Source organism: Neomonachus schauinslandi, chromosome 11 (assembly GCF_002201575.2).
Source record: "Neomonachus schauinslandi chromosome 11, ASM220157v2, whole genome shotgun sequence".
In the NCBI taxonomy this organism is placed as follows: Eukaryota; Metazoa; Chordata; class Mammalia; order Carnivora; family Phocidae; genus Neomonachus; species Neomonachus schauinslandi.
This window is the reverse complement of record NC_058413.1, coordinates 109,411,472-109,427,142: the sequence shown is the minus strand read 5'-3', so window position 1 is coordinate 109,427,142 and position 15,671 is coordinate 109,411,472. Positions and strand designations below refer to the sequence as shown.

The window sequence follows — 15,671 nt, the reverse complement described above, 5'->3', positions numbered from 1 at the left end:
TGTTTGCTTCCAGGAGTTATATGGTATCAGGTCTCACATTTAAGTCTTTAGTCCATTTTAAATTTATTTTTGTGTATGGTGTAAGAAAGTGGTCCAGTTTCATTCTTCTGCAGGTAGTGGTTCAGTTTTCCCAGCACCATTTATTGAAAAGATTATCATTTTTTAATTGTGTATTCCTGTATCCTTTTTCATGGATTAATTGACCATATGAGCGTGGGTTTATTTCTGGGCTTTCTTTTCTGTTCTCTTGATCTAGGTGTCATACTGTTCTGATTACTCCAGCTTTGCAGTTTATCTTGAAATCTGGGATTGTGATACCTACAGCTTTGTTGTTCTTTCTCAAGATTGTTTTCGCTATTTTAGGGCCTTTTGTGGGTCCATACAACTTTTAGGATTGTTACCGTTCTGTGAAAAATGCTATGGTATTTCGATAGGGATTGCATTGAATCTGCAGATTGCTTTGAATAGCGTGGACATTTTAACAATATTAACTTTTCGAATCCATGAGTCTGGTATGTCTTTACATTTGTTTGTGTTGTCTTGAATTTCCTTCATCAGAGCGCTATAGTTTTTATTTCACCTCCTTGGTTAAGTTTTTTCTTAGGAAAAACTTCCATTTATAACTGCACCAAAACTAAAAAAATACCTAAGTTTCTCTGCTTTTTTTTTTAAATAAAAATTTTATTTACTTATTGACAGAGAGACAGCGAGAGAAGGAACACAAGCAAGGGGTGTGGGAGAGGGAGAAGCAGGCTTCCCGCTGAGCAGGGAGCTCGATGTGGGGCTCGATCCAGCACAGAGGCACATCCATCACACTGCATACGGAAACAGCAGGGTACACATACTTCTCTAGTGTGCTTAGAATACTGTCCATGACAGCTCACATGTTCGGCCGCAAAACAAGTCACCATAAATTGAAGAAGAGTGAAATCTTTTTTTAGGTAACTTTTCAGACCACAAAAGTAAGAAACTCTATCAATCACAGAAAAAAAACTGGAAATCACATGCATGGAAGCTAAACAACATGCTACTAAACAGTGGGTCACTGAAGAAATCAGAGAGGAAATTAAAAAACAGATAGTGATAGGGCACCTGGGTGGCTCAGTTGGTTGAGCGACTGCCTTCGGCTCAGGTCATGATCCTGGAGTCCCTGGATCGAGTCCTGCATCCGGCTCCCTGCTCGGCGGGGAGTCTGCTTCTCCCTCTGACCCTCCCCCCTCTCATATGCTTTCTCTCTCATTCTCTCTCTCTCAAATAAAGAAATAAAGTCTTAAAAAAAAAAAAAACAAAAACAGATGGTGATTTACGAAAGTGAAAACGGTGGTCCAGAGTCCACTCACCATGACGAGCACTGGGTCCTGTACAGAAGTGTTGAACGCTGTTGGACACCTGAAACTGACACTGTACATTAACTACACCACAGTTAAGGTAATAACAATTTGAAAAAGAAAGCACAGTGGTCCAAATTCTTTGGAATGCAGGAAAAGCAGTTCTATGATGGAAATAGATGCCCATGCAGTCTACCTCAAGAAACGAGAAATTTCAGATAACCTACTTTGCACGTAAAGGAGCTAGAAAGAGAACAAACAAAATCCAAAACCAGGAGAAGGAAGGAAATAATAAAAATTAGAGCAGAAATAAATGATACAGAAACTAAAAAAAAAAACAATAGAACAGATGAGTGAAACCAAAAGATGGTTCTTAGAAAGGATTAACCAAATATTAATCTCTAGCCAGAGTCATAAAAAGAGAGGGAGATACAGAAGATGCAAAATAACAAAATCACAAAGGACAGAGAAGAAATAACACCACAAAAAAATACAATTGTAAGAAAATATTGTGAAAAATTATACACCAAGAAATTGGGCAACCTGGAAGAAATGGATAAATTGCTAGAAACACATGAACTACCAAAACTGAAGCAGGAAGAAATAGAACATTTGAGCAGACTGGTGACCAGCAACGAAATGGAATCAGTCATCAGAAAACTCCCAACAAACAAGAGTCCAGGACCAGGCAGCTTCAAAGGTGAATTCCATGAAACATTTAAAGAAGAGCTGGGAAGACGTCCCAGTTCAGTCTATGAGGCCAGTATCACCCAGATACCAAAACCAGACAAAGATACCACAAAAAAGAGAACTACAGGCCGATACCTCTCATGACTACAGATGCAAAAGTCCTTAACAAAATATTACCAAACCGAATCCTACAATACATTAAAAAAATCATTTACCACAATCAAGTGGGATTTATTCTTTGGGCTGCAAGGGTGGTTCAATATTTGCAAATCAATCAATGTGATACATCACATCAATGAGAAAGAATTAAAAAAAATTTTCAGTAGATGGAGAAGTACAACATCCATTCATGATAAAATCCCTCAACAAAGTAGGTTTAGAGGGAACAAACTCAACATAATAAAGGCCTTATGTCGAAAACCCACAGCAAACATTATCCTCGGTAGGGGAGAAACAGAGCTTTCCCTCTAAGGTCAGGAGCAAGACAGGGATGGCCACTCTGACCACTTTTATTCAACATAGTACTGGAAGTCCCAGCCTCAGCAGTCAGACAACAGAAGGAAAGAAAAGGCATCCAAATCAGCAAGGAGGAAGTCGAACTCTCACTGTTTGCAGGTTATGGCATATAGGACACCCGAAAAACTACTAGAGCTGATGCACGAATTCAGTAAAGTCACAGGATACAAAATCAATATACAGAAATCCGTCACATTTCATCAAGGAAATGCAAATCATAACCGCAATGAGATATCACCTCACACCTGACAGAATGGCTAAAATCAACCACCCAAGCAACAGCAAGTGTCGGTGAGGACATGGAGAGAAAGTGTCATGCTCCGCTGGGGGGGGGCTGTCCGCTGGTGCAGCCACCACCCTGGACGCAGTGTGGACGCTCCTCAGAAATTAAAAATACAGAACTACCCTGGGATCCAGTCATTGCACTACCGGGTGTTTACCCAGAGAAAATGAAAACACCAATTTGAAAAATACACATGCACCCCGATGTTTAGAGCAGCATGATTTACAGTAGCCAAGATGTGCATGCAACCCAGTGCTTATCAAGAGATGCATGAATAGAGCAGATGTCGTCTCTCTGTAGATGGTCTGTTACTCAGCCATGAAAAAGGACGAGCTTTTGCCATTTGTGACCACATGGATGGACCTAGAGGGTATAATGCTAATTTAAGTCAGAGAAAGACAGATGCCATATGGTTTCACTTAGATGTGGAATCGAACAAAAGACACAAATAGACAAAAACCAGACACAGAGCCAAAAAATACAGAGAGCAAAGGGAGGGTTGCTGGGGGGCAGGGGTAGGGAAATGGACAGATTACGGAATGAGTAAGTCACAGGACTAGAAGGCGCAGCCCAAGGACCAGAGTCCATGACGTGGTGGGAGCACCGTGTGGGGACAGATGGTGGCTACACTCGTGGTGAGTGCCGCACACAGGGCAGACTTGTGCCCTGAAGCCCGTGGAACAGTGTCAGGAGAGAAGGCAGGCCCAGACCACGCTGTTCCCACCACTCTGGGTCAGTGCGAAGCCTCGAAGAACTTAGAGCAGGAGCGCGGTTTTCAGGACTCAGTCCAGCTCTGACAGGATGGGTGATCCGCACAGGGCGAGCGAGGTCACACCGGTCCTGCGGGGTCGGGAGAGTAGCAGGGGTCTCTGTTTTGCTGCTGAAGAAACCAACAGGTCAAGTAAGTGATTTTTTATGGGTCCCACAGTGGTAGCACCATGGTCAACAATAACCGTTAACCTTAATTTGTATCATGTGTCAGGGGCTGTGTAAAGTGTTTAAAATACAAATTATTTAGGCCCTCCAAAAAAGTTTGAAATAAGGCATCATCTCCATTTTCAACTAAGAAACTTGAAGCTCAGAGTGGTCGGTTGGTCGGCAGTTCACTTCAGAGCCAAGCTTTGGACGAGTCCTGAGCCAAGAGAACAGCACAAACCAGCCTCCTGCCTGTGTGTGCGCAGCCCACGGCCCGCGGGGCTGCAGGTGGTTTGTGCATGTTTAACGCAGCTGGAAACTGACGGGAGTAGTCGTTCATGACAGGTGAAAACTACAGGAAATTCAGTTTCGGTGTCCATAAATGAAATTTTCGGGGGAGAACAGCCTTGCCTGTTTCTGTAGATATGCTCTAGGACTGCTTTTGGACAACAGCAGAGCTGAGGAGCTCCATCACAGACCATCTGACTCACAAATCCTAAAATATTACCTGGTCCCTCACAGAAAAGTTTGCCAGCTCTGTATAAACTTAAACTCTCCAGCTTCTGCTTGAGTGAAACATTTTATGTTGAAAACAATTTTTTTAGGGAAGCTGTAGATGTTCTTAATATGTTTTACAGAATTTAGGGGGGAAAGAACATTAACATTTCAATGCATTTTACTAGGAGGGAAGCATAAAATGAAAGGAAGCATCACATCAATTTGTGTAAACTGGTAAAAAAAAAAAATTACTTTTTCCATTTACTTTTACAGCTACTTTATGGCAGAGGTCTACAGTCCTTTGATAACCTTGGAGGAAATAATGCACTTCAAAACTTTGGGGACGATTCCCTTTAAGGCAGAAGAAAGTTTTTTTCCCAGATCATTTCCACATTATTATCCACCTAATCACCCTGAATAGCTTCATTTTAGCAGAAATATGCCCAACACTCCAGTCATTTGCACAACACTGCTATGAAGCAGATAGCACGTCCATTTTTTAAAGAACATTTTAGATCCTGGCTGACTTTTTGTCTTCGTTTGCATATGCGGCAATAGTCGAAAGACATGAGCAACAAGTTCTACGGCTTTTATTGGGGGAGGGGCTCTACCATTGCTTCTATTACAAATGCAATGCACTTTGCCAGTTAAAGATAGAATTAGGAATTCTCAAGGGAATTAAAAAATGCACATGAAGCTATGTGCACTAAGATAAGCTCTTTTTTTTTTTTTTTAAAGATTTTATTTATTTATTTGAGAGAGAGAATGAGACAGAGAGAGAGAGCATGAGATGGGGGAGGGTCAGAGGGAGAAGCAGACTCCCTGCCGAGCAGGGAGCCCGATGCGGGACTCGATCCCGGGACTCCAGGATCATGACCTGAGCCGAAGGCAGTCGCTTAACCGACTGAGCCACCCAGGCGCCCTAAGATAAGCTCTTAATTCATACACTCATTCAGGTGTGTATGAATTTCCCTAAAGCATTTCCTAAAAATGTTCTATACGACACTGTTCTATAATGGTTCTCTGAGAAGAACTGTTCCGTGAACATCACCTATTTGAGAATATTACTGATTCTGAGTAGTCCCACAGAGAACCTCACATACAAGTTTTCATGCACTTACGCCCCACTCTTCACTTAGATCTAGCGTTTTATATAACAGTTTGGGAAACATTGCTTGACAAGGTAGATCAGTCTGAGATGGGGCCCTGTTTTGACATTCCACAGGAATTCACTTGGCTTTTGTTCCTTCCGTTTTTCCAGTAAAGAGTGCTGCCTAAGTTTGTCCCCCTCCAGGATCCCCAGGTCTGGACCCCCCAACAGGCACCACAAGGGACAATTCACTTTCAGAATCAATTCCATTCCTAGGGAAAACAGGACTAAAAAATGATTCCACAAGCCACTCACAAAAACAGTCTTTATGCTACTTTTATATGAAAATATTATCACCATGGGTATCAGAACATATGCTCAAAACTCTGCCTTGTATGCACTCTGGTTTAAAAATAATAACTATTAATATATTGTCTATGTGACTTTTTTCTCCCTTTAGGCACTTACTATGAAAGCAGTTTGTTAGCATTATGTTATTGAAAACTATGAGCAAAGTATTTTTCAAAATACAGTTTACAGGGTAGCCAGGCATTCTTGACTGAACAGCATCTTTCAAAATACTCATTGCTGGCAACTTGTTTCCTGTTTTAAGAAATTTAATTTTTCTGGAGTTACATTGCTAAATTGCGTCACTTTTATGTGCATTAAAGCTCTAATGATTTCCGAATATCTCCTTTTCTGAAAAAACAAAAACCCTATGTGTTGGAATAAGTTAGTTGGACTTTATGCATAAGCTAATGAGAAAAATAATAAAACAGGCCACCTGGCTGGTTCAGTTGGTAGAGCAAGCAGCTCTTGATCTCAGGGTTGTGGGTTCAAGCTCCACGTTGGGTGTGCAGATTACTTAAAAATAAAATCTTTAAGAAAAAAGAAAGAAAGAAATATAATAAAACATATTAGCCAAATACTTAAAACATAGCCAACCTAGGTCATTTTGTTTTCTGGTGTCTCATTTTGTTATTTTCTTTGATTTGTTGGCTGTTTGTTGTCTGCTTAGTCTCTTCATTCACCTTTGTAAGATGTACTGTCTCCTTTCAAGTGTTAGCATGCTGCTTGCTGTCTGGAGTACCCTGCACCCTGTACTTGTTCTAAGTGACTTTCCCTGGCCTGGGCAGGAGCATGGAGTTTCACATGTTGGCCTCATTATTGAACTGAGCTAATGGACCAGCTTCTATTTTAATAAAGTTGGATATATGAACACATTAATCACTTTAATCACAATATACAGGTTTTTAATAATTAAATTTTAATCATGTCAGATTACTTTGTTTACATGGCCTATAACATTATTGTCAGGCTTCCTACACTGTCTCCTTGTTCACATTCATCTGTGTATTTATTAATCACACCTAGTGTGTTTATGAATAGTTATTAGTAAAATTTTAGTTTCATGCAAATATTTCAACCCAGCAGGGTCTTAAGCTTTGTCTGTTAAGAGAAACACACTAAAGAAAGACTTGTGTCATAAGAATGTAATTCAGCTGAACAATGTTCATGGAGCTTCTATCTGTACAAGGTACTGTGCTCATAGTGAAAATGCCGAAGTACTTAGCTCTGCTACTTTGACCATCTATTTTTTGGTGACCTAAGAGCAAATCCATTTCACTTCTTTTCAGGTTATAATGTTTACCATTTAAGAGATTTTGAGAAATGACCACCTAAATTTTAAGAAACAACTGTGGGCATGGGGGAAACAGGGGAAGGGGATTAAGGGAACACTTCCCTTGATGAGCACTGAGTAACCTGTAGAAGTGTTGAATCAGTATATTGTACACCTGAAACTAAAATGACACTGTACTAAATAACTTGAATAAAAAATAAAATGTAAACAAACAACAAAAAATAAAGAGCTTAGCACAGTGCCAGAAGCAACAGTGCTGCTTTGCTGTTAAAACACTGGAGGTTTTGGTAGCAACATTTGTCCCCCGACTTTACAACAAAAAACAAGCAGGACTGGAAGGATTTGGAAATATATGCAAACATTAGTAAGTTGATAGTGAATATGTCAAATATCAACTTAGTATTACCGCTAAGTCCTGATTTAAAGAGAAAATTGCGTGGCATCACAGCGAAGAGACACAGAGCAGATCTTCTGCGTAGAAAGGAGTAACATTGTAACACATTTCAGTACAGTGTTTCTATTTTCATGTCTGGCGTAGAAGTTACGGGCAGCAAACTAGTATCAGGTGGCGGAGAGAGATAATTTAAGACCTTGCCTGGGATTGTAAATAGGCATTCCGAGATTTAGATCATTTCAGCTCAAGAAATATGTAATGTCTGCTCTCTGCTGAAGAATTTAGAGGTAAATGCCTGCACTAGGTTATTAACTTCAGGAATGGCTGAGGAATTATGACAATTACAGAAATTTCTGGAACCTCAGGCTCTGTCATTTAAGCGAATTGGAGAAGTGGGAAGAGATTAGGCACTGACAGGTGACGGGTGAGAATTCTCTTTACTCCAAATCCTGTATTTTGTCTGAGGTCCAAGTGAGGACTCATTCTCTTTATTAATCCTCGTTAGGTTAACATATCCCAGAGGAGTATTTTATTTTTATTTTCTAAAATGCTCATTCCCCCAAAACCTACAGTCTGTGTATTTGATATGAATACATTGTTTCACAAGCTAAATTCTTAGCTTCAAAGATTAGCATGCTCTTTATTTGGGAATATACTAAAATGCTTGGCCTTTATAATACTGAGCACAGCATTAGCATATAAAATGCTATTAAATGAATGAATAACTGACAGAATCATCAGTACAAAGAGAGAAAACTTAGATTCAAGGCAGATGTTTTTATCTATTTGGGCAGTGATTCTCTATAAAGAATGAGTTTTGTCATATGATTTCGGCATGTTAGGAATGCATGAGCTTTCAAAGGGACTTAACTGATTGAGATCAAGTATCAGGAGAGGCATTTTCATGTGTACATAAGGGGGTGGGGGGAGATTGGAAAAGATAATCAGAATTTCATATAATGTCCTTTTAGACTTAAAAATACGTTTGTTGTATTTTTTCCATGAAGGAAAAAGTATTTTTATTTCTGTCTGTCCCAGCACCGTCTACAACATGTATTGGATGCTAAAAACTGTGATTTTTTTTTTTTCCTAGTTGATATGAGAGTTAGTAGGGAGTTTAAAAAAAAAGGTATAGTATGCTGCCCCCAAATTAGAGATACGTGGATAAATACTTTATATTTGAGTTTTTTTTTTTTTTTTTTTAAAGATTTTATTTATTTGACAGAGAGAGACACAGTGAGAGAGAGAACACAAGCAGGGGGAGTGGGAGAGGGAGAAGCAGGCTTCCCACGGTGCAGGGAGCCCGATGTGGGGCCCGATCCCAGGACCCTGGGACCATGACCTGAGCCGAAGGCAGACGCTTAACGACTGAGCCACCCAGGCGCCCCTATATTTGAGTTCTTTAATGCATCATCGAATCCTTTCAGCATCCTATTGGGTGAGCAAGTCTGTTTTTCTCCCTTTTATAATAGAGGAACTAATGCTCAGAGAGTCATCTACTTAGGGTCAGGAGCTCAGAGCTGGAATGTGATTCATTTCCTTAAATGCGCTTGTCTTCTGTCCTGACAGTAACCGTGGGACACAGTCTTTGGGTGCCAATATTCATATATGCCAAATCCTTTCTCCAACTGGACTCTCCGGCTGCTGTGCCATTTGCTAACCACATTACCCTGGTGAATCCTCTCTGGGTTTCTGATTCTCCATTTGTGAAATCCTAGAATGAGTCTAACTTCTCCTCTAAGTCTCATTTCAACTCCAAGAAGTAATCCATTAGTTGAATAAAATTATGTAAGTTCAATATACATATTAATCCAAAATGTGAATTGGAAATACTATGAACTTGTGATATTTTTCTTTAAAAAATACACAATTCTAAGCTCCAGTCACAGACTAATCCTAGAGGGAGAATGATAGATCATTCCTCGCACCCAGTTTACAATCCCTGATACCATTTCTCATTAAAGGAATCACTGATCCTCAGAATGACTAATTTGATTATTGAGACAGGAAATGTACAAGATGAGCTTGTAATACTTTGGCATACTAGAAGGCAAGAAAGCTACTTAAGACGACTTGAGACATAACAAAAAGACAAAAACAAAAAATCAAAAGCCAATTTAAGAGTTCCCCTTGAGCAAAGATGGACAATTTGAGTAGCAGTAAGATAATAACTATGTTTGAAGCGCACCAGGAATGTTTTAACAAAGAGAGGGGAGGTCATTAGTCACCTTTACAATATGCTAGGGATCAAATTTATTTTGAAAGCACATAAATAAAGGGAAGTTGGTAGCATTTATTGAGCCTTTTCTAAATGAATGGTAGCTCATGACGGTCTAAAGAGTGGTAATGGAAGTTTCTTGCTGTAGATCTGTCTCTGCCCGGCATTAGCTTGCCGTTCTGTGATCATGAATGTGATAATAATCTCGTGGCTTCTAATGTGTAAAAAGACAATCAAATATCATGTGCCTATTGATGAAAGCATACAGTACCATCTATGCAGGGTTTTTGCCAAAAATTCAATCTGATTCTAAACTTACCTCCAGATCCAGTTCACAGGAAACAGAAAAATAGGGTGCCACGGGAATGGATCCAACCAAAGCCAGAATGGAGGAAGCTCTTGGGTATGGTTTCTTCAGCAAACAAACTGCAAGGGAAACAGGAGGAAAAACCTATAAATTTGGGAAAATTCAGAGACATGTCAACAAAATGCCGTGTGTGGACTTTATTTGAATTTTGGTTCTAAAAACAACAAAAACTTAAAAATAGGTAGGTAATGGAGAGATGACATTCAGGAATTACTGTTGGGAGAGGATCCAAGATGCCGACATGGAATCCTGAACTCCCCTCCTCCACAGACACATGGAGTCTATGCACAGAGCAGCTCCTCCTGAAGAACAGAACCAACTGAACAGTCTCCGTATGGACAGAGGACAGAGGGACCATGGAGAGAACAGGAGACACAAAGCCCCATCCCGCCACTGCCATCTGCAACCAGAGGGACAGTCCTGAGGGACTCTGAGCAGATTCGTCCACCCTGGCTCACAGAAACAAAAGCCATGGTTTACAAGGGCAGCTACAGTTTCAAGGATCCAGGCCTCGTGTGTCTGCCCATGGGCAGGGGGCCTGTGGGACTCTCGTGAACTGGGGATGGGGGCTGGCGGGTGGTTACCTTCTCCTCCGTCTTGATGGTGCAGATGGCGCAGGATCCGGGCGCCCTGGCTGCTTCAGGCACACGGCGCACACCAGCCCGCACACCCTGAGGCACAGAGAAAAAAGACCAGAGTTTAACCAAGAACAACTGGGATAGAAAGGAAATAGCCCCAGAAGAGTTGCAGGAGTGCCGTCTGAGGTCTTGGGTCAGAAGGACTGGTGAGCCCCTCCGCCTTGCTGGCGTGGACGGGAGCGGGGCATGGGGCCCCGGCCAGGCAGCCGCCTTAGCAAGTCCCAGGACTTAGCAAAGGGACACAGGACACTGCATTCAAAAACATTTATTTCCAAATGCCCATGGAACATTCTCCAAGATGGATCACATGTTAGGCCATAAAACAAGTTTCAACAAACTAAACAGTGAAATCATGTCAAGCACCTTTTCTGACCACAAGGCTATGAAACTAGAAATCAATTACAAGTAAAAAAAACTGGATAAAACAAGCACGTGGAGGCTGAATAGCGTGCTACTAAGCAACCGATGGGTCTACAAAGAACCAAAGAGGAATCAAAGAATACCCAGAGACGTAAGAAAATGAAAACATGATATCCCAGAATCCTTGGCATGCAGCAAAAGCAGTTCTCAGAGGGAGGTTATTCGAGATACAGGCCTGCCTTTCAAGAAGAGAGAAAATTTCAAATAACCTAACCCTACATCTAAAGGGCCTTTTAGAAAAAGCCCAAAGTTAGTAGAAGGAAGGAAATAACAAAAGATGAGAGTGGAAATAAATGAAATACGTACTTGAAAAAGTGAAATAGTGGAAAAGATCAAAGAAACCCAGAGCTGGTTCCTTGAAAAGATAAAATTATTTATTTAGCCATACTTACCAAGGAAAAAAAAAACAACCTCAAATCAGGAAGGAAACAGAAGCAACAACCAACACCACAAAAATATAAAGGATTGTAAGACACTTAAAAAACTGACATGCCAAAAAATTGGACCTAGAAGTAGGTCCTAAAGTAGAACCTAGAAGTGCCATTTTTTATGCAGTATGGGAAGTCCTAGCCACAGCAATCAGACAAGAAATAAATGGCATCCAAAATTGGTAAAGAAGTGAAACTGTGACTATTGGTAGGTGACATGATACTATATGTACGAAATCCTAAAACTCCACCAAAAAAAACCTATTCGAAGTAATAAATGGATTCGGTAAAATTGCAGAATACAAAATTAATATACAGAAAATTGTTGCATTTCTGTGCACTAATAACTAGCAGAGAAGAAAACAGTCTCATTTACAACTGCACCAAAATGTATAAAATACCTAGGAAGAAACACCCAAGGAGGTGAAAGGCTTGTAATCCAAAAACTGTAAAGCACTGATGAAAGAAATTAAAAACACAGACAGGGGCGCCTGGGTGGCTCAGTCGTTAAGCATCTGCCTTCGGCTCGGGTCATGATCCCAGGGTCCTGGGATCGAGCCCTGCGTCGGGCTCCCTGCTCCGCAGGAAGCCTGCTTCTCCCTCTCCCGCTCCCCCTGCTTGTGTTCCTGCTCTCACTATCTCTCTCTGTCAAATAAATAAATCTTAAAAAAAAAAAAAGAAAGAAACACAAGAAACCAGACTGTAAATACAGAGAACAAATTGATGGTAGCATTGCTAGCAGGCAGGTGGGCAGGGAAATGGGTGAAATAGATAAATGGGGATTAAGAGGCACAAAATTCCAGTTATAAAAGAAGGATGTCATGGAGATGAAAGTACAGCGTAGGGAATATTGTCAATAGTATTTAATAATGATGTGTGGTGACAGATAGGGACTACACTTACCGTGATCATTGAGTAATAGTAAGATTGTCAAATCACTATATTGTGCATCTGAAACTAATATAACATTGTATGTCAGCTATACTGAATAAAAATTATTTTAATTGTTAAATTTGGAAAAAAATGTTTTAGAAACGTAGAACAACTAGTATGGAAGATCCTATGTAATGACAAACCATGCTTACGGAAATTGTAAAACCCCGTTCCTGAACAGGGATGGTTGAGTTGGAGAAGTAGAAACTTACATCTCATTTCTGCATAGCATTAAAATTAATCTTCAAAATTGCCTAATTAAGTGAAATGGTAGGTAAATTTCTAACACACATAATTTATGTTTGTTACTGTTTGATGGGATGACCCAATTATAATATCACCCACGACCCCAGAAACAGCAGAAAGATCTGTTAAGGATTTAGAAGCAAAGCACTGCAACCTCTTACCTCATTTGTTAGACATTCTTTTCTGCTTTCTGTGGTTCTAGATTCTTAGTATTAAACTCTGGTGGGTTTTCTTCCAGAGCTAACATGAAATTCCTGTGCTTAGACTTGCTGAAGCTGAAAGGGGGGAAAGAAAAATCAGAAAGGTAAAGAGCCAGTGCCTCCTTCTCCTTTGTGCCTGGAGAAATGCAGACATGGTCCTGCATCAGGGAGCTAGTTTGTTGGGGTTTTTTTTTTTTAAGATTTTATTTATTTATTTGAGAAACAGCAGGTGAGAGAGAGAACATGAGTCGGGGTGGGGGGCAGAGGCAGAGGGAGAAGCAGACTCCCCACTGAGCAGGGAGCCCGATGCGGGACTCCATCCCAGGACCCTCAGCAACTGAGCCCCCCAGGCGCCCTTGGGAGCTAGTTTTGATGAAGTGCTGAATTGAGAGTATTAACAAAAGCTTCGGTCTTACCTTTTAAATATGAAGACTGGCACGAAAGTGTATAACCCTGTTCAGGTTGGTATTTAATAAACAAGTATTTTAAGGCAAGTATCTCAGAGATGGTTTCTGTGTTCTCCGGAATACGCTCTTCAATGCCTAAAAAGGGGATCGTTGTTAATACTGATTTGCAGTAGTAGCAAATACAATAGCAAAAATTGTATTTTTGTATTTTAAAGGAAACATTTATAGATGAAATGTTAGGATGTGTCAGATTTTCTTCCAAATGCTCCCAGTTTGAGGCTCGGGGACGGCGAATGAAGCCCAGCTGGCTGGGAGTGGGTCCCGTTGCAGCTGGACTGTGGGGTTTACTCTGCTAGTCCTCCTTTAAACCATTTCAGCATAAAATATTCAATCTTACTATTGGGGAGAGTTTTGTTTGTCTTTGGTTATCTGCCAGTCTGCTTTAAGGTAGTATATTACCATATTTTAACACAAAATTCTTTCTCTACAGGGTGCATATGGTCCTTATTCCCCCGATGAGTGCATATCTTTGCCCGTGTACACGAGCTGCGAGAGGGACCGCGTGGTAGCCAACATAGACGTTCCGTGTGGGGGCAACCAAGACCAGTGGATTCAGTGTGGAGCGGCTCTGTTTCTAAAAAATCAGTAGTCTAACGATAATAAAAGCTGTCTTAGCAAAAAGTAACATTTGCTACTTCAACTTTAAATCAATAGGTGGTCTACATTTAAACTGTTCAAAAAATTATCACATAGTTACCCACCTTGTGTTATTGATCTCACTGGGTTTTTATTGTAATGGGTCATGACAGTGCATGCAACTTTTAAAGTAACAATTCATAGGTTCATGTTAAAATGCTGTATTCCCTTGAGAACATTAAATATTTTTGTGAGGCAGTTCATGTTTCCAGTGGCTCAAAAAATTAATGTATGTAAGAGGTTGAAAGTAGTGTATTTAAGGAATCTAATTAATTTGGCTACTCTTTGGTATCATAATTTTGTATTAAAATATAAGGCCATTTTTTTCACTCATCTGTGGGTTTAGATAGGTGTTCTTTTTTTAAACACTTAAAAATATATTCTGTTTTAGTTAAAATATATAGCATCTCAACGTAATCCAAAAGAAATGGGGAATAACAGCACAGAAACCAGGGTAAGAATTTTACAAATGGAATAATTAGACAATGAGAGGTTATCATTCCTCACGTAGATGACTTTTTACCAGCTGTTTCTGTGAAACAGTAAAATTCTACAATGGCTGGAAGCTTAAATATGTGTTGTAATTTTAGAGCTTGTGAGCAATTGGAATTGGGTTCAGAAATCTTAACTACTTGTCATCATATTACCATTTGTATGGGTCCAATCAGGAGACCAAAAACAAACCAAACCACCCCACTGGTTTAAAGGGTGAAGTTCAACATAAAGATTAAGCTACGACAGAAGAAGAAAGGGTGAGACAAGCCCATCTGATCCCGCCCGACAGTACAAACGTGCCGGGGTGGGGGGGCTCCCGAAGCCTGGGGTTCATACCTCGTTGGACAAGGTCTAAGTGCAGGCTGCTGGGGAACTGAGAACTTTCCTGAGTTTCTGCTGTTCCAGGCAAGCCCAGGCCTGGAAATCAGGAGCTCCAGAGCAGGCAGGGGCCGCGGCCTCAGCAGGTGAACCGGGTCACCCACTTCTGGCCAAAACGCTGTGACAACAGATAGGATATGGTAGCTTCCAGAAGCCTTCTTCACAGGACACGGCCAGTCGGTCATTCTCTCTCCCCTTCTCTTCATCTCTTCTGCTGTCTTGGGCCGTGTGTTTGCAGCCACAAAGGACAGAGACAAACCTGGAAAAGGTGGGACTCTGGAGCATGGATGCGCTGGATGTGTTAACTCTGACTTCCTTATACAAGAGATTGGGCACGCCTACAGGACGATGTACTGCTGTCCTAGTTCAAACAGAACGCTGGCTTTTAGAAATGGAAATCATTTAGAGATAAAAATGTGAACCTAAAAATGACAATGTGTCAAAGTTAGAATTCCACATTCTGAGGGAATTCCCTTCAGAGCTTCTTCACTGGCAAGCTTTCTAGTCTATTTGGAGGGTGTGTGATTATCGAAGTTAATTTACTCAACTCTTTATAAACTCAACAAAGACTTCATTGATAATTTGCATTTGATTAGATTATTTTAGATCAAAAGAAAAAAATGGCATTATGCCTGAGAAGAAGCTACAATCACACAGGCACCTAATTCCCAAGTGTGAGATCTAGGATGAGGAGAGCAGAGGTGAGGGACAGAGGATGACGAGGAGAGGTGAGGGACAGGATGAGGAGAGGTGAGGTGAGGAACAGGATGAGAGGTGAGGTGAGGGACAGGATGAGAGGTGAGGGACAGGATGAGGAGAGGTGAGGTGAGGGACAGGATGAAGAGAGGTGAGGGACAGGATGAGAGGTGAGGTGAGGGACAGGATGAGG

The 15,671-nt window shown here is 40.8% G+C and overlaps 1 protein-coding gene across 2 annotated transcripts in view; it reads left to right on the top strand.

Annotated features, from left to right (window-relative positions):
• The window catches only part of DYNC2H1 (dynein cytoplasmic 2 heavy chain 1), a 301,460-nt gene extending 287,341 nt beyond the window's left edge, over positions 1 to 14,119 (top strand). For both annotated transcript variants that reach the window (XM_021696303.1, XM_021696302.1), the window contains one exon: positions 13,704 to 14,119. In XM_021696303.1, coding sequence (XP_021551978.1) covers positions 13,704 to 13,862 — 159 coding nt within the window. In that variant the 3' untranslated portion in view covers positions 13,863 to 14,119. The remainder of the gene's footprint in view (positions 1 to 13,703) is intronic.
• The last annotated feature ends 1,552 nt before the right edge of the window (positions 14,120 to 15,671 follow it).